The sequence below is a fragment of the Phodopus roborovskii genome, unplaced genomic scaffold (assembly GCF_943737965.1).
Source record: "Phodopus roborovskii unplaced genomic scaffold, PHOROB, whole genome shotgun sequence".
NCBI lineage: Eukaryota > Metazoa > Chordata > Mammalia > Rodentia > Cricetidae > Phodopus > Phodopus roborovskii.
The window spans coordinates 3,110,334-3,129,095 of record NW_026126460.1 but is presented as its reverse complement, the minus strand read 5'-3'; the positions used below and the strand labels follow the sequence as shown (position 1 = coordinate 3,129,095).

Below are 18,762 nucleotides of genomic sequence, written 5' to 3'. Positions count from 1 at the left end.
TCCAAAAGATTAGGGAACTGGCAATTACTTTTTGTACAGAACTCAGAACGTAAAGCATGTGAACCAAACTGTACAGTCTGAAACTCCACTAGTTAAGGATCTCTGGAGGAAGAACAAAAAGGATGAGTGTATTAAAGGGTTTGCCAGGTTCATTTACACAGCAGGACAGCAATGCCTACCTTCATACTAAGGCTGAAAACCCAGAAGCTGCTCCTTCCACAAGGCCAGAGCCTTAGCAGTCCCAGTCAGGCCTGGGGACCCTGGAGAACAGCGGTTCTTCAGTCCATTTTGGAAAGCTGAAGGACTGGGTTTTAATGTGGGCCAAAAGCAGCAGCAGCCAGTTGCTGCCAGCATAAATGGACTTGGCAGCACGTGAAGGTAAGCAAGCAAAGAGCAAAAGCTTTGTGTCTCCATTTCCTTCCATTGGGGCAGACGCCAGAAGTAACACCCACATTGCCGGTGGGCCTTTCCACTGCAGTCGAACTGAGCAAGAAAATTCCTCACAGGTATGTCCATCCACTTGCCTGTGAAATTGATTCCAGATCCAGTCAAGTAGATAATCAAGATTAGCCATCCCAAAAGCATAAATAAATGCCAATAAAACAGAATAGTGCTAGCAGAAGTTTGACTGCATATAAGAATTTTACTAAGAAGTCGGCAGTGGTGGCACATGCCTTTTATCCCAGCACTCAGGAGGCAGAGACAGGCAGATCTCCAGCCTGGTCTACAGAGAAGAAGAGGAGGAGAAGAAGAAGAAAGAAAGAAAAGAAGTTTAATAACAAACATGACAAGAGGCAAGGATAACTGTAACTTAGTCAATACTTAGGGAATGAGGCAATTGTCCCATAGAAAATAGATTCCAGAAGTTTCAGATGAGACAGAGGTGGAATTTTTCAATATGAAAAAAAACTAAAAGAAAACAAAGCCAAACATAGTCAATTCTGAGTGGAGAAGTTGGTCTAAAAACAAATTATGTTTTTTTTTTTAAGAAAAATTAACTTGAAAAGAGATCAAGGGAAAATTTGCAATTAATGTATCATTTGGAAGCTGCATAAATTAGAAGTTGAACAGTAAATGTAGACTGACTAAACCAAGATGTGTGTGTGTGTGTGTATGTGTGAATTTTTGGTGTAAGTTTAGTCACATTGGTCTACTTATGAGTTCTCAGCTTTTATTTGTTGTTGTTTTTCATGGGGAAGTTGGTTTTGTTGGTTTTGTTTTCAAAAATGGACAGCCACTATGAAACCTTGGCTGCCTTAGACCCCTCTATGTCGTCCAAACTGGCCTTGAACTCACAGAGATCAGCCTAGCTCTGCCTCCAGAGTGCTAGGATTAAATTGAACAGCACCACATCCAGCTAGCCTTTATTTAATTTAAACATATAGAGTCAAAAACCCAAAGCACTTCCTTCCGGGTAGCAATTATGAGAGTGGAGTGAGGTATGCTAACTCACAGTTACAATCCTTGAGCAAGGTGTGGTTGTTTATGCCTGTAGTCCCAGGGTGTAGGCAGATTAGGCAGGGAGACCGAGTTCCAGAGTAGCCTGTGTTACAAATAAAGAGACAAGGAACCAGTGAACTTTGTTTGTGTTGCTGATTTCCAGCTTAGTAACCACTTGTGGAGAATCAATGTCTGTGGTTTGTGTCTCGCCACTAACTGCTAATGATATTTCCCACTAAAATACAAAGTTACCATTCAGCTCCATGGTGGAAAAAGTCCAGGGGACCAGGTTTTACAGGTACACACACTGTTTACTACCACTATTCTGGGTAGTTCTTTTTCTGGGAATAAATCCACTCCAGACAGCTTCTTTTGAAAACAAAAATATAGCTACTGAGTCTTGCTAGATGACCACGGGAGGGCTTATTTTGAATCTGACTCCCTGGGCATAGTTAAAGACTTAAACAGAGAAGCACAGTTATTTCAGTAGATTACCCAGATTCTTCTCTAAGTGAAAAGCTTCAGGAAACACACAGGCAAAATACCCCAACATTGCCCTGGGTGTGAGCAAGAGCAGCTGGCGAATGCCAAGCACTTCTGAACAGCCACTTTGTGTGAAGACTTGTTGAACAGCTAGTTCTCAAGTCCAGCTTCAATTCTCTATTAATGTCTACTCTAATTTTAGTTTGTGTCCTTGTATGTGGTACTGAGGATTGAACACTTGGGCCTCCTGCATGCAGGCATTCTACGAACTAGATCCCCACCCCTGTGCACTCTATTTTTATATTCAGTTTGCATTTTTCTTCTCTCGGGGTTTTAAAATACCACATTTAAAAATATAAGTCCTCTAAGGCTGGCAAGACAGCCCAATAGGGAAAGGTATGGCTATCAAAGCTGACAGGAACTGAGTTCAAACCCTGGAACTCACGTGGTAGAAAAGAAAAGTTGTCCCCTACCACTACATGTGCATCTCACCATGACACATGCGTGTTCCTGTACGCACACAAATAAATAAATAAATAAATGTGATTAAAATTATTTATCCTCCAAGTTAAAATGCAAAAAAAAAAAAAAAGTATGTGCTATAGTACGAGAGAGAAGTTTTCCTGAACATCTCCATCAAATCTAATACCTAGAAGGACACTGACAAGAAATTTACCCCTTTCCTCTCACAGAATGGGGAGCCCTCTCATATCTCCCTCTTCTCTCCCAGGACACAGGGGAGGTTGAAACTGTGTGGCTACGTCCAAGTCTGTACACAGTGCTAAATGTCAGGATGTAACTCTTAGAGGAAGGAATGAGGCTGTGCAGTCCAGAGTTCTGGCTCCTGCATCCTCCCAGCCGGGCGTGGCCCTTTTAGGGGCGTGGCCCTTTTAATTCCATTGCTCTTCTTTTCTCCAGTTCTTCCTGCCTTTAAAAACTCCCACTTCATTCTGTCAGGGTTTCTATCTTCACCTCCATTGTAACTCTCACCAGAGTAACACTTACAAGGTTCACTTTAGATGTTTAAAACAGTGCTGAGCCAGGCATGCTGGTGCACACCTTTAATCCCAGCACTCTGGAGTCAGGGGCAGGAGGATCTCTGAGTTTAAGGCCAGTCAGGACTACAAATCGAGTTCCAGGATAGTCAGGCCCTGTCTCAAAAAAAAAAAAAACATCCTTTCTACTTCTCTATTAATTTAATCAATGTATACAGTACACCTATCAAATGATGCAATAAAAAGACATTTCCCCTGGAAAGTATTGCCAACTGAACATGGAAGAACACTGTCACAAAAAGAACAGTCACACTACCCTAACTGTCATCACAGAACCTTCATCCAGTAACTGATGGAAGCAGATGTAGAGATCCACAGCCAAGCACTAGGCTGAGCTCCAGGAGTCCAGGGCAGGGGGCTCAAGATCATGAGTAGGAAAGCCACAGAGACAGCTGACCCGAGCTTGCGGGCGCTCACGGACTTTGGACCAACAGCTAGAGAGCCTACATAGGACCGACCTAGGCACTCTGCATGTGGGTGACAGTTATGTAGCTTGGTCTTTTGTGGGGCCCCTAGCAGTGGGACCAGGATCTGTCCCTGACACATGAGCTGGCTCTCTGGAACCTATTTCCCATGGTGGGATGACTTGTCCAGCCTTGATGGAATGGGGGGAGTTTGGTTCTGCCTCAATGCTTTGTTGACTCCCATGGGAGGCCTTATTCCTTCTGAATAGAGATGGAGGAGTGGAGGAGGATTGGATTGGGGGGGAGGGTAGAGGGCTTAGAAAGGAGGTGGGGGATGGGAACATGAGGAGAGGAGGGAGGGGAAACTGTGGTTGATATGTAAAATAAATAAATAAATTTTAAAAAAAAAAGAACATTCACACAGAGCTGAGAAAACCCTTAGATCTTGGGCACTGTGTGCTTAGAGGAAATAAGATAAGAGTCGCATAAGTATTTGAATGGAAACAGTAGCAAACATGAAAATCACCACTGCTAAAATCCCAACTTATTTCCCTGACTCCATATCATCTGCTTCCGAGCCTATGTGCTAACTGACAGGATCAAATTAGATTCTGTGTGCTTGGTCCAGGTCAGAGGCAGAGAGTAAGCAGATAAGAAAACTTCCTCACAGCATGAACTGGGCCCATGCTTCACATGTGTGTATTTATAAGAGCTGGCCTCTTAACATCTGTCTTAATCAACACCAAATAGTGCTTTTTGTTTTTAAATTAACATCTCCTTTAAAAGTGAGATTGTGTTTGCTTCAGTTATTTTGGGGAGTATTCTGGAACAGTCTTTACTCTTGCTCCAACTGGAAAGATTATTGTTAACCATCTCCAAAAATCATGCTATAAAATTACTAGTTCTTGCCAAATGTGGTGGAATTTCAGAGAAAACCATGGTTCTCTCTTTATATTGTCTGAAGCATTTGTTCCGTTTGACATGTCATGCTAATACTGACACACGATCTTGGGGACGATGTACTTTATCGGTTCTCTGTCTTGTAAGTGTGGCTTAGTTACTGGTTAGTTTATTCCACCTTCTAATGGCCTCCTAGGACTAAGGTTAGTTGACTGAGTCGTGCGTGTGATTTACTTTGATCCTGCCATCTCTTTAAACCTCAGATTAACGCTGCTGCCAAAAGAGGAATGAAATTTGTTGGATTCGTATCACAGTATTACTTGCCATCCAAACTCTGTAATGGAACCAACCATGATGGAGATGCAGAATTGGGGCTACACAGGAGACACGGTTCCCATGGCAACTGCAAAAGCAGCAATGAAGGAGATGTCAGTGGACAGTTGTCTGAAAGTGGAATGGAGGGGGAGCCTCAGCTTGAAAGTGGACATCAGACAGAAGGAAACAGCAGCCCCAGCAAGTCTAAACCAGAGCGGGGAGGAGGTACAGCATGGATGGGAAGAGAATATACTCTGTTCCCCAAATTATATCTTTACTTTAAAGAAGTATAAGACAATGTTAATTTCTGTGTGATAAGGACAGTGAACTAATCTAATCTTGTGGGGTTGTTTTTAAGTACTTATAGCCAGGAATAAGGCAGGGCAATGTTTCAGACATTAGTTCTCCTACTGACCCTGCAAACTGTACGCATAATGCAGCCACCTAGCCCTCTTCTAAAATGAAAGGCTGTACATGTGCTACAAGTCAGCAGCCAGGCGGTGGTGGCACACGCCTTTAATGCCAGCACTTGGGAAACAGAGGCAGGCAGATCTCTGTGAGTTCGAGGCCAGTCTGATCTACAAATCAAGTTCCAGGACAGCCAGGGCTGTGACACAGAGAAACCCTGTCTTGAAAAAAAACAAGGGGGAAAAAGCAAAAAGGGAAGGAAAAGGAAGGGGAGGGGAGGGGAGGAAAGGGGAGGGGAGGGGAGAGGAAAAGAAGGGAAGGGAAAGGAAAGGAAGGGAAAGGAAAGGAAAGGCAAGGAAAGGCTGAGAGAGTAGCTTGGTTTATAGCCATCTGGTAAACTGTGTGAGAATCTCTCAGGACAGGCCTTTCCCATTTCATGCATGCTCTTCACCTTTGAAATCAATGGACATGCTTTGATCATCACTAGACTATGACAATGGCACATCATGATGATTCAGTTATTGTAACAATAGGGCCCACAGCCAGAAATAACTGTAGACAATAGTTTTGGCCTTCTCTGCCAAGTCTCAAGTTTTCCCAAGAAATTGAGAGAATTTTTCTCCTTTATTTTTGACTGTGTAAAGTTTCCTGACATCTCTGCAGGAATGTTGTTTTTTTTTTTTTTTTTAAACAACATCAAAGAAAACTAAAGATCTTTATACCATGGAGTAAACATGGCCTCTGGAGACAAACGCCTCAATGTCTTTGTATGAAGGAGACAATTGCAGAGAGCCTCTCTCACGGGTTGTAAAGGGGAAACAGCCCAGGGCCTGGCACAAAGGAAGCCCTAGCAAGTTGACAGTTGCTCCAAACCTTTGATCAGCACTGGCCCTGGAGGGCACAGGGGAGTCTGGAGTCTGAGGCACATGGCAGAGATCCATTTGAGTGAGAGCATCTAGAGAAAGAACCAGATTAATATGAAACAGTATACTTCTAAAGCTGTGTTGGTTTTTCTTTTGTTGTTTTTATTATTGGGTTTATTTTTTGTTTTTGTTTTTTGGAGCTGAGGACCAAACCCAGGACCTTGCACTTGCTAAGCAAGTTCTCTCCACTGAGCTAAATCCTCAACCCCTGTTAAAGCATTTTTTTAAACAGTAAACTATGTATAAGATATATAACTATGTATCTAAAAACTATTATCAAATTTATTCTAGCAGTTATATTTAGATAATGGGATTAGGGACTATATACTGCTAGGTACTACTAAATAAGTACATAGTAGCCTCCTCTGTTGTTCATTGAAGAAATAATTCAAAGCTAATATGGCATAATGTTAACATTAAACTAATGGGGGTGGGGAGGGTGTGAAGCTCACTTAGTACAGCACTTGTCCCACAAACATCAAGTCTTGAGCTTGATGCTGAGTGCCCCATAAAAGGCAGATAGATGTGAGTGCATGCTTGTGACTCCAGCGCTAGACAGCTAGACAAGACCCTACCTCAAAACCTAAGATAGAGAAGGACTAGGAAAGAAACCCAGCATCAACCTCTGGTCTCTCTACATGTGCGCACACACACGTGTACATGCACTCAAACACAGGCACACAATATATACATATACATTTTTGAATTGAGGGGTGGATACTTTTGTTATTTTCTGTATTCATTTGTATGTTTGTAATGTCTCACGAAGAACAAATTGTTTAAGAATTTTGATTAGTGAGATTATGATTGCCTCTCCCCTTTTTCTTGAATGCCTATCCCCAGATCACAAGCTATACATGGTCTTCAATGCTTTCGGTGAGGATTCAGCCTGCTGGACCTATCAGGAAGGTATCCTGTCCATGAAAGTAACAAGGAAAGGAGCTGTCATCAACACACTTGATGCCAACTGGCTAGAATTAACTACATTTTATTATAAGCAAGGCTTGTCTTTAGTTGACTCTTTTGTATGCTGGGAGACACCTAAAGGTGAGTTTTATATTAGTAATACATTAATATGTAAATAATCTGGATTTGTGTCAAGTTCAGTGGCTATAAGGATGGGTATAATTCTTTTAAAAACACAGCTTTGTAGCTTCAATTTAAAAGCTTTGGCCAGTGAGATGACTCAGCGGGTAAAGGAAGTTGCAGCCAACACTGACAACCTGTATTCAATCCTCAGGATCCACAGTAGAAGTCGACCCAAACTCCCCAAGCTGAGCTCCACCTTCCACACAGATGCAGAGGCATGCACATGTCACGTGTGTGCCCACATACATACAGCAAGCACACATAGAGATAAATAAAGTGTACAAATTTAAGAAAAGCTTTACTATCCTTAAGAGCAAATGGAAACCCTTGGCCAGTGTAGAATTGTAATGTAATGTTTGCTACTGTGTAAGAACCATAGTGAACAGACACACCATGGAGGGATTGGCCAGTAGGAATTTCCAAAAGCAGTGTGCTACAACAGCCCAGTCAGGAAGCTCAGGGTAACATCCTATAGATAATATCCGCATTTGATATACTACTACTTTGTGGCAGTAGGTAAAATGTGTATAAGGTGCATTTCTGGTCTTTCTATCATTTGTACAGAAAAGACATCAGAGATGTGGACTTTTGTTTGTCGTTGAGTTACAATGTAGTACATAACCAGTCTTGTCTATCACAAAAACAAAGACTTCCCCAGCAATGAGTTCAAGAGAGATTAGTGTCCAAAGAAATGAAAAAGAAAGCATGGGCAGACTGGAGAGAACATCAGAAGGTGGGAGTTGGGATTGCTACAGGCCTTAAGCTTGACGAGGTTGAAGCCAAGAGTGAAGGAGAAATCAGACACAACATCGTGAGACCACCCTGTTCTTAAACCAGCGTTCTCACTCATCCTCTGTGTGACAGATGACTGGATGGTCCATAGTATGTGCAGGAGTCACGTTCCAGAAGATTGTTTTTAACTAGAGCCAAGCCCAAGGCATGCCTCAAACACAGCTTCTGGCAGAGATGGCTGGTACACAGCAGGTGCTCAACAAATACTTGGGGATTTCTGGCTACTGGAAACTTTGGTCTTGTTTGGAAATAGTTAGGTTTCGTTGGAAGAAAGAGGCCTTAAGAATCTTATAGACCAGGCTGGAGAGATGGCTCACAGGTTAAGAGCACTGGTTGTTCTTGCAGAGGTCCTGAGTTCAATTCCCAGCACCTACATGGTGGCTCACAGCCATCTATGGTGAGATCTGGCGCCCTCTTTAGGTGTGTAGGAATGCATACAGGCAGAACACATTATACATAATAAATAAATAAATCTTTAAAAAAAAAAAAAAAAAAAGAATCTTATAGACCAAGGTTTGAGGTCTACTTCTACTTACTAGCTCTGTGATTTGAGGGAGCCAGGTGGGCTGACGGAAGCTGCTTCCCAAAGAGGGTGAAAGTCACGGTGAAAGTCACTCTGCTGCTGTGAGACGTGATTGAGAACAGTGCAGATGAGATGCCCAGCACCGAGGCTACAGCAGAGCTCTGGTGCCTCCCTTCCTGGCATGCATTACAAGCAGGGCCATGCGTTCCGACGGGTCATCTATTCGGAAACTGGTTTGTGTTTCACACTGCTTCACCCCCTCCCCTCTCTTCTCCCTCTCCTCCTTGCAGCATCTGAGTTGGAGACATTTTAAGTTTGATTAGTGACAAACTGCCTAGACAAAAGCAAACCTATTCTTTTCAGTCTCTCTCGGGCATTCCTGCCTCTGGCTGGGCCTGATGAACATGAAATGAGCTACAGCAGTTGCTTAGCCAGAGGCATGTGTGGCTTTAGTTCTTAGAGCCCCGAGGAGGCCCTCCTCCTTCGGCAGCTCTGGAATGTCTCTTCAGACATCGTTTGATGCAATCGTTGCCGAACCTCTACTCATCCATCTCAAGTCTCTGGACACCAGTAGGTCATCAGAACTTTCCCTACGGTTCCCAGGGACACTGCAGAGGGTCATCTGGCCAGTGTCTGTCACTGTGAGAAGTCAGTGAGAAGCAAGACTGAATTGGACTCTTTGTTCTGAATGTTTGATGCCTGGCATCCCAAGCTCATGGGGAAACAATGAGTAATTTGCTGTCTTGCTTTTGTCCTCATCTCAAATATTGTCGGAAATCAGTTCACTACAGAGAACTTAGAACGACAAAGCCAGGCTTATTAGCTCACAAACCACACTGTAGAAAATGCTCAGAAACAGAGGCAGAGGGGAGGGCACATATTGAGACGTTACCTACCTTAGCAGAGCGTGAAACAAACATTGTAAAGTCCCTGGAATTCCTCTGCAGTGTCCTGCCACACACCTCAGCCTTCCCTGTTTTGAACATTCCTGGGGAGAGGGGATCGTCATCCCCAGAGTATAGTCTCCCTTTCCTCCACCCATATTTTTTATGTCAATTTTTTTTTTTTTTTTTTTTTTTTTTTTTGGTTTTTGGTTTTTGGTTGGGGGCAGTGTTTTTTATTTGTTTTGTTTGTTTTTGGTCTTTTTTTTTGGTTTTTCCAGACAGGGTTTCTCTGTGTAGCTTTGAAACCTGTCCTGAAACTAGCTCTGTAGACCAGGCTGGCCTCAAACTCACAGAGATCCACCTGTCTCTGCCTTCCGAGTGTTGGGATTAAAGGTGTGTGCCACCAACACCTGGCTTATGCCAAATCTTAAAGCTCCCTTTTAATTGTCTGTGGGTTCTCTTAAGTGCAGGGGTGGGATGGGGTGATAAGGTTGAAAGGTGTAATGAGCAAGTGTGGGTACCAAGCAGTTAGACTAATGGTACTAAAACACACACACACACACACAACTTTCAAAAGTAAGGAAAATATTCAGAGTATACCCAATGGAATAGTGTGACAAGAGAACCAGGGAAGAATCTGTAAGAAAGGGTGACCTGGGACCAGCAAGCTGGCTCACAGGTTTAAAAAAAAAAGATGAAGCCTGGCCGCCTAAGTTCAGCTGTCCAGGACCCACATGATATAGAAGGAGGGAACCGACTCCTACCAGTTGCCCCTCTGATCTCCACACAACATGCTATAGCATGCACACACCCACACATGTATACACACACATACACAAACATACATGCAAGAAGGTAATAACCACAGTACAACTAGGAGGCTATAGGAGGCAGGCATGTAAGATCATGGGCATAGAGCACAGAGCAATCAAGAGGAGCCTGAAAGGTCTGTGTGGCTGGAGCAGGGTACGTAGGGAAAGACGGCTCTAGACAAGGTAGGAGAGGGGACAGGAGCCATCCATGCAGAGTCCTGTACATCTGTAAAGCAGTAGCAAGGACTGGCCTGTACGTTTTACTTGCTCTCTGCTATCATTATCCTAAACCTGTTGCGGCATAACTCATTTCATCCACAAAGTAATCCTGTGAGAAAACCGGGGTGTACAGTCACTAAACAACGTGCCCTCATTTGCAAAACTAGGAAGCAGTGTTGCCAACAAGGTGAAATGTGCTCAGTTTTTAATTAATTAATTCTGTGAGTGGGTGGGGTGTGCTTGTCACAGTGCACATGAGGAGGGCAAAGGACCATTTACAGGGTGACAGTTTCCTCCTTCCACAGGATGAATTTTAGGGACTGAAGTCAGGTCACCAGCGTGGCTGCAGTGCCATTATCTACTGAACCATCCCCCAAATCAGAGTGTGTGGTCTCACCCAGCACGCAGGGTTCTTATTTCAATTCACTAGTTAAAATTTTTAAAAGGGAGTCATGATCTGATGTGCATTTTAAAAGGACTTCTCCGACTTCATTTTGGGACATGGACCACAAAGAGCAAGAGTAGAGAGGCTGATGTCTTTGTTACCTTTCTATCGCCATGACGATCAAGGCAACTCATTCATTTCTTTTTTAATTTAGGTTAGAGTCCATGACCATCACAGCAGACAGCAAGGCAGCAGGCAGGCAGGCATGGTGCTGGAGCAGTAGCTGAGAGCCTACAACCTTATCCTCAAGTAGCAGGCAGAAAGACAGCACTAATCGGGAATGCTGTCAACGCCTGCCCTCCAAGACACACCTCCTCCAACAAAGCCACAACTTAGTCCTTCCCAAACAAGTCCACCAACTGGGGGCCAAGTATTCAAATATATGAGCCTATGGAGGCCATTCTCATTCAAACCACCACAGCTGATGTCTCTAGCAGTCCCTGAAGAGAGGCTGGTACTCATTTTGATAGGACATGCATGATAGATACACAGAATAGCAACAGCATGCACACCTGCCCTCCTCTTATCAGCTGGCCCCGGGCCACCTCTGGACAGCTGAATAAGAAGTAAGACATGTAGGCCAAACTCCCAGATATGGAGAACTGGTGTTCTCACACTTACATTAATATCACCGTCATATCTAGCTAAAAGGAATAATGTAAGAATCCCATGTCAGGACAGGTAACCCATTCTCAGGGAATCCTCCAGCCCCGTGCTTCTTGACCCACTCATAAGTTCCTTTAGGACAATCACTGCTGTGCCAGGGAGTATAAAGGTCACAAGGGCACACGTTTGCAGGATAATCTTTCCTGGAGCATTAAGAAAGGGGAAAAAATAATATGAAGTTTGTTTTGTTTTTAAAGAAAGGTAAGGGGTAGACAAACAATATTTTTTACACACAATGAACATATTCATTTCTGTTTTGTGGCACGAGGGTCAAATCCAGGACCTCACCAATGAGCAGCAAGCACTCTACAATACAACTAAACTAGTCTCCAGCCTTTTGGGGTTTCTTGGGGGGTGGGGAGGCATTGTGTTTCGCTCTGAGAAAGGCTATCATTAAGTTACCCAGGATGACCTCATATTTTGCAATCCTCCTGTCTCAGCCTCCCAAATAACTGAGATTATAGGTGTATACCACCCATAACCAGTCAACAAGATGAATGTTTTTTATTTAAGCAACTGTTTTGGTGGGGGTTGTTTGTTTTGGAGATGAGGTCTCACTATGTAGTCGTAGCTGGACTGTAACTCACTTTGTAAACCAGTCTGGCCTAGAATTCACAGAGATCCCCCTGCCTCTGCCTCCCCAGTGCTGGGATCAAAGGTGTGTGCCACCACACCCAGCTAAGATGAATATATTTAAGAAGAAGGCAACAATTGCATGTAAGACAGAACATTGATGTTGAAGATGCTGAGACTCACTTCCATCCCTACCCAGAAACAGGACACAATGCATTTGGCTAGTGTTATATTCAGAAGGTTGGGGGGCAGGGGGAGGTAGACAGGAAGAGAGAGAGAACAGTGAGTCATGTGGGGCTACATACCATTTCCAGAATGTTCTGAAACCACTGTCAGATGCAGCGCACGTGTGGATAACCCTCCTCTGGGCAGGAGGAGGTGCCCTGTGTTTGACATACCTGAAACCTGGTTCCCAAAAACAGCTGGTGGGTAAAGGCCAGTTGGTCAGCAAGCTCTGGGTTATGCAATATGAGTTAAGGGTCAGGGCTGCAGGCAGAACCCTGATGAGAAAGTCACCTACAATGACTCCTGCCTCCATTACTCCATCCTTCCCCACAAACCCTGATGCTCACCCTTGCTGCCATTTCTGTTGGGAGAATGCTTCAAAAACTGAGAACTCCCTCCCAGAACTTAGACTCAGACCTTGATGGCCCCAGGTGAGCACCGAGAGAGTCAGCCTGAGAGTCTAAAGCAAGGACTTTGGTTTTAACTGAAGTACATCATACAGAGTCAAATACGTTTGTCTGATGGCTAAAGAGAATAGACAGATCAGAACATTTGTGGATTCCAGAAGGCTTCCCATGACCCTTCCCAGGCAGGGTCACTGCAACTCAGATAAGCACCCATCTGTCTCCTTAGCACTTGCTCCTGGGATGCCTGTTTTGTACTCTACAAAGATAGGGTTATTCTACAGATTGCACTCTTTTGTCCCAGTTTTCTGGGTTTTTTTGTTTTGTTTTGTTTTTGTTTTTTGAGACAGCTCTCATTCTGTAGCCCAGAATTGGCCCATAACTCAGCAAAATCCTGAAACCTTAGCTTCATAAATGCTGAGATTACAGGCATTGGCTACCCCACACCACCATGTTGTGGTCTTTTGTGTCTGGCTTCACTAACAATATTGCACTGCACTGAGCTTTGTTTTATTTCTGTGATGTTTAGATTGTACAAATCTGCCATGCTTTCTTTTAAACCAAAGGCTTCACAAGTGGTCAGGGTGATGGTGCCATGAGTAAAGGTGTGTGTCTGCAGCCATGCCTGAGGATAGGGGTCCACAGAGGGGAAGAAGAGGGCTCTGGCTCACCAAGTTGTCCTATGAACTCCCAAACACCACGGGTTTTACACACACACACACACACACACACACACAAGAGAGAGAGAGAGAGAGAGATAACAAGTGGATGGATGGATGGATGGATGGATGGATGGATGGATGGATGGATGGAATTTATTTTTAAGTTTAGGGCTGAGTGTGGTAGCACAGACCTTTAATTTCAGAGGCAAACAAATCTCTGAGTTTGAGGCCAGCCTGGTTTATTTATCAAGTTCCAGACTACCCTGTCTCAGAAGAAGAAGAAAAGAAAAAGAAGAAGAGGAGGAGGAAGAGGGAAGAGGGAAGAGGGAAGGAGAAGGAAGAAGAAGGAGAAGAAGGAGAAGAAGGAGAAGAAGAAGATAGAAGTGCCTGTGCTTCCAATATTGAAAGCAAATGCCCAGCGGTGGTGGCTAACTCCTTTAATCCCAGCACTTGGGAGGTGAGGGTGTCTCTGAGTTTCAGGCCATCTTGATTTACAAAACAAGGGCTAGGATGGCCAGTGCTACACAGAGAATCTGTCACAGAAAGAAGAAAGAAAGAAAAAAAAGCAAGAACCAATTTGCTTTCACATTTTAGTCTCAATAAAAATTAAAAATAAAAATGACATTAAAATTAGTTTGTCTTTATCTTTAAGCTTAATCATGTGAAAACCTTGCCTTTGCCAGCCTTTATTATTGAGAAAACTCTCAAACAGAAACCTTTTTTAGGACAAATGATTTTTAATAGAGATGGTGACAGTAAGATAAAAATGACTGTGCTGATTAATTAGAAAATATGTTCCTTATTAAAGCATAAACATAAAGTACAGAGTATATTAAGCAATATATTCACCATTTGCCCAAGGATAAGTATGAGCATATCATGGTGTAAGTTAATTGGAATATTTTTTAAATAACAATATTTATTAAAACTTCTAATATATGACCACATATTTATAAGTAAAGACAAATTTGTCCATTATAATTAATTATTATATAATTACTATATATATTATAATTGTAACAAAGCAATTCTTTTTTCTATGAGAAACAGAGAAATTTGATGTGACATGTGCTACATAAAACCCACAATGTTTACCCAGCACATAACTATGAGAAAAAATGTCTTCTATTTCAAAATAGGAGACAAAAGAATTTCCATTAAATCCTTTAGTTTAGGCCAGATGGTAGTTGTCAACTATTCAAGAAAAAAAAAATCAGAGAGGCCTCCCATTAAAACTTCCTTCCGGGCAGGAATTCTTGGACAATGACTTCTGTTAGAGTCTTCCTGTCACTGTTATAGGGGACTTGGGACTTTTTAATGCACTGAGGCAAAGAATTGTTCCATATTTATGATTCTGTGTGTGCTCATGTGTGTGTGTGTGTGTGTGTGTGTGTGTGTGTGTGTGTGTGTGTGTGTGCACTCACCCAAGCGTGTGGGGGGCGGGGCCAGAGGTCAACATCCAGCTACCTTTCTCTGACACTCTCCACCCTATTTTGGGGAGCAGGGTTTCTCACTGGACCTGGAACTTGTCGTTTTGTCTAGGCCACAGGTCTGCCTCCCCAGGGCCAGCTTTTATGTGATGCTGGGGACCAGGTCCCTCCCTATGCTTGCACAGCAAGCACTTTAGCCACTGAACCATCTCCCTAGCCCTGTGCTTACCATTCTTAAAGCTCTTACCACACACTGATTTTAATATTATATCTGTAATTTCAGGGGATAATATTTTTCATGTTTCCATTGGTGGTCTAATATAAACCATATTAGACCATAAACCAAAATCTTATTTCAAGGTGAAGGTCATTTCCAGGGCTTCTGGGATTGACATTCCATTCACACTCATATTATTTAATCTTGTTTCTGCTATGGTAGTTTCATGTATATGTTTGATTTTATTTCAGTGAAAAAAAAAACTGTCTTACCTCTGGGGGGAAAGGATTCAACCAAAATAAATTTTGTTTTAAGTGGGTTTTCTCAGTAAAGATTTTTCTTATTTATGTGCATGTATATATAGTCTGTGTGTGTGCATACATGTGCTCTCATGTCTATATATGTTCAAGTGCCCATGGAGTCCAGATGAGGGTATGGGATTCCCTCAACTGAAGCTTCAGCAATTGTGAGCACCCAGTGTGGTGCTGGGAACTGAGCTCCATCCTCTGGAGAGCTGCAGGCACACTTAACTGCTAAGCCATCTCTCCAGCACTTTAATATTGTAAACAGCATCTCATGTAGCCTGGGCTGGCCTCAAACTTGTGTAGCTGAAGATGACCTTAAACTCCTGATCCCCCTGCCTCTGCTCTTAAGTCCTGGGATTACAAGTGTGAGCTACCTCACCCAACTTCTGTCACTGTGTGATTCTGGGCCTGGCCCTGGGGCTGCACACTCACGAGGAAATAGTTTCCAGCTGGCAAGGTTTTCTTCCAGCCTGATGTAGAAGTTAGCCCAAGGATCTTGGTGATGCTTAGAAACAGTATGATTTACTTACGACTCTTCTGAATTGTATTCTTTCCCTGGCAGGGGACCATGTGCCTAAATCTCTGGAGGGATTTTTTATCTATGAAGAAGGATCTGGAGTTCCAGGCTCTAGCAGGAAAGGGAATGATGCCATTGTGGTGGAGCAGTGGACCGTCATTGGGGTGAGCTACAATTTATAAGAAATGTGCTTTGCTTTTGTGTGATTTTACATACTGAAGACCATTGCTGGGCATACACAGCATCCTTAAACACAGATAGTCCGATGTCACCATATAAACTAATGAACATCATTGCCCAGCACACACAGTACCCTTAAACACAGATAGTCCAATGTCACCATATAAGAATGAACAAACTTCTTCCATACACTTTGCCCACATTTTCAAACATTTCAGTAAAACAGAAAAAAGAATTGCCTACACCAAAATTAAAGTAGGTTCCCCCAAATCTGAGATTCTAGCCCTGAACAAACCCCTGATGCTAAAATCCCCCCCCCCCCCCCCCGCTACAAAAATGCCTTGATAATTGACTGGAAACAATAGTTTGGTCACAACCAGTCTTTAATCTCAGAGCAGTCAACACAATATGCTTTTTTTAACCTTATAAATTGATTTTGAAGTAAGAACATCCATAATTTTTCTTGCACACACCAGGCCAGATATGTGCACACAGCACTGTCCTTTATATCAGAGATGACACTGCTGTCGGCTTGTGAATTTATGAATTCAGATGTCACCAGCCACTGCCTTGAGGTGGACAGATATCTTCCAGTATGTCTGTTGCATGTATGAAGCCCTCACAAATAGGTCTTTAAGGAAATATCTTGACTTTATGGCCTTACAAAGACCATAGAGGACAGTACTCATTTTCAAAGAAATTGGAATCCCCACTGTAGGGGTTGTGGAAAGGTGTGGCTGTTAAAGCTGCAAGTAAAGACCAACTCCAGTGAGGTGAGAACAGAGACCACACAGCCAGGCCCATGCAGCCTCACTGCCCACACTTGAGACCCCGAATCCAGGCCCTGTCTGCTTCACTACCCACATTTGAGACCCTGAATCCAGGCCCTGTTGGCTTCACTGCCCACACTTGAGACCCCGAATCCAGGCCCTGTCTGCTTCACTACCCACATTTGAGACCCTGAATCCAGGCCCTGTCAGCTTCACTGCCCACAATCATTCTCTCATCCAGTCCCTAGACTACTGTTGCTGAACATACTTTGCACGCTTCATGGAACCAATGCCCCAAGGAGCTTTTGACCTGCAGGCTCCCAGCTCCACACACTAGAATCTTAGAACCATGGCTTTCCCTCGAACAAAGACGGACTGAATGACCACTCTCCGGCTGTGGTTTTATGACGAGGCAGTAATTACAGAGGATGAGGCTTTGGGGGCTGCAGTCCCATGACAGTGTGTCACCCATCACCGCGCCTCATCCTAGCAACTGTGTGGCCCGCTGTCTGCTATTAGACTGTGAGGTCTTATGCTTCTTTACACAGGGCTGTGAAATCAAAACGGACTATGGCCCTCTGCTGCACACTCTGGCTGAATTTGGATGGCTTCTCACGAGCGTGCTGCCCACACCCATATTGAGACATGACAGGTAATGCCCACATATCCTCACTTGCACATTTAATTCTAAAATCTGTCCATCTCTGAGATAAATTAACCAATGCTTCTTTAAAGCTGATGAGAAACGCGTCTGGTATTTGGAGGTCAGCAAATCCAATCCCTTCGCCACACAGAGGTATACACTCATGATGACTTCACTCTGTGCAGAACTGTCCCCAGCACAAGCCAGGCTGCGGCTCCTGGCCAGGTCAGGCAGGAAGAGGAATTGGTTGCCTTGCTCTTCCACCTGCCCTGGTGTGATGGGTTAGATGGCCCCTTCAAACAGAACAGCAGCAGCTCACAAGCTAACATGTCCCCCTGCTTCCCTGCTCACTGACTTCTTAGGGAAGAAAGTTTGAGTAGCCACAGCTTCTCACTTCGTTTTCTAAAGAGGCCAATTGGTCCTTAGGTGTAGGGTGGTTCATTCACCCCTGCACCCAGAGACGCTCCCTCTGCCCCCAGGAGCGTCCTGAACATGACTGCCCTGTACCTTAAGGTGGCACAGTGTCCCCAGGGACCTTGTCATCATGGCTTCATGTTCCAAGTGACAGCCGCTGGGGCTAAGAGCAGGTGTGAGAAGCCCCACTTCCTGGTCTCCTCAGCCCTCCCCCCAGTGTCTTAGCAGACTGTAAAACCCTGTGATTGGCACAGCTTGAGGAAAAGGCCACACTTTTTTCAAGTGGACAGAGGTATCAAGGACATAATAAGACACTCAGGTTTAAAGATCACCAAAAGAGCAAACAGCTCATCTATTTCTCTAAGACCAGAAGGAACTGGTCTCACACTGAGCGCTGCCCCCCTAAAACAATGTTTCCCAACTTTCTTTGTCTGCCATATCTCAGTCAGCAGTAACCCTAAATAAATTACAGGAAGAGCTCAAACACTGCGGGTCCACCCCAGTAAGACAGCAGCTTAGGGGTGGGGCCCTGGTATTTGTATCAGGGGCTTCCAAAAGACAAAGGAATTCCTCTGCCCTGAGCCAGGGGTCTGCACCCACGGTCCCTCCCCCCAACACATATGCCTTCTGAACACCTCTGTCTGCAGCTGTCAGCATGGTTTTTATTTGGTTGATTGGTTGGTTTTTCTTTTCTTTCTTTCTTGTTTTGTTTGTTGTTTGTTTTTGAGACAAGGTCTCTCTGTGTAGCCCTGGCTGTCCTGGAACTAACTCTGTAGACCAGGCTGGCCTTGAACTCACAGAGATCCGCCTGCCTCTGCCTCCGGAGTGCTGGCATTAAATGTGTGTGCCATCACCATGTCTGGCTTCTTTGTCTGGTTTTGGTGGTCCTCCTAAGTGTCCATCGGCTGACAGTTACAATTACAGACTTTCCAAAACATGGAAATCCTGAACCTCTCCTCTCCTCTTCCCCTAAGGAAAAGTGTGATTGTTCCTTGCCATTCATTCAGGGATTCCAGCTGCTCTCACTTCTAAGTATTTCCCACAGTACTCTGAATGAATGGCAG

General features: G+C 43.9%; 1 protein-coding gene across 3 annotated transcripts in view; it reads left to right on the top strand.

The window, feature by feature from the left end:
* Rftn2 (raftlin family member 2) overlaps window positions 1-18,762 on the top strand; it is a 62,870-nt gene that overhangs the window by 16,980 nt on the left and 27,128 nt on the right. For 2 of the 3 annotated variants that reach the window (XM_051190221.1, XM_051190220.1), the window contains 4 exons: window positions 4,546-4,822; window positions 6,772-6,975; window positions 15,734-15,855; window positions 17,190-17,293. In XM_051190221.1, coding sequence (XP_051046178.1) covers window positions 4,546-4,822; window positions 6,772-6,975; window positions 15,734-15,855; window positions 17,190-17,293 — 707 coding nt within the window. The remainder of the gene's footprint in view (window positions 1-4,545; window positions 4,823-6,771; window positions 6,976-15,733; window positions 15,856-17,189; window positions 17,294-18,762) is intronic. The other variant, XM_051190222.1, reaches the window with a different exon arrangement.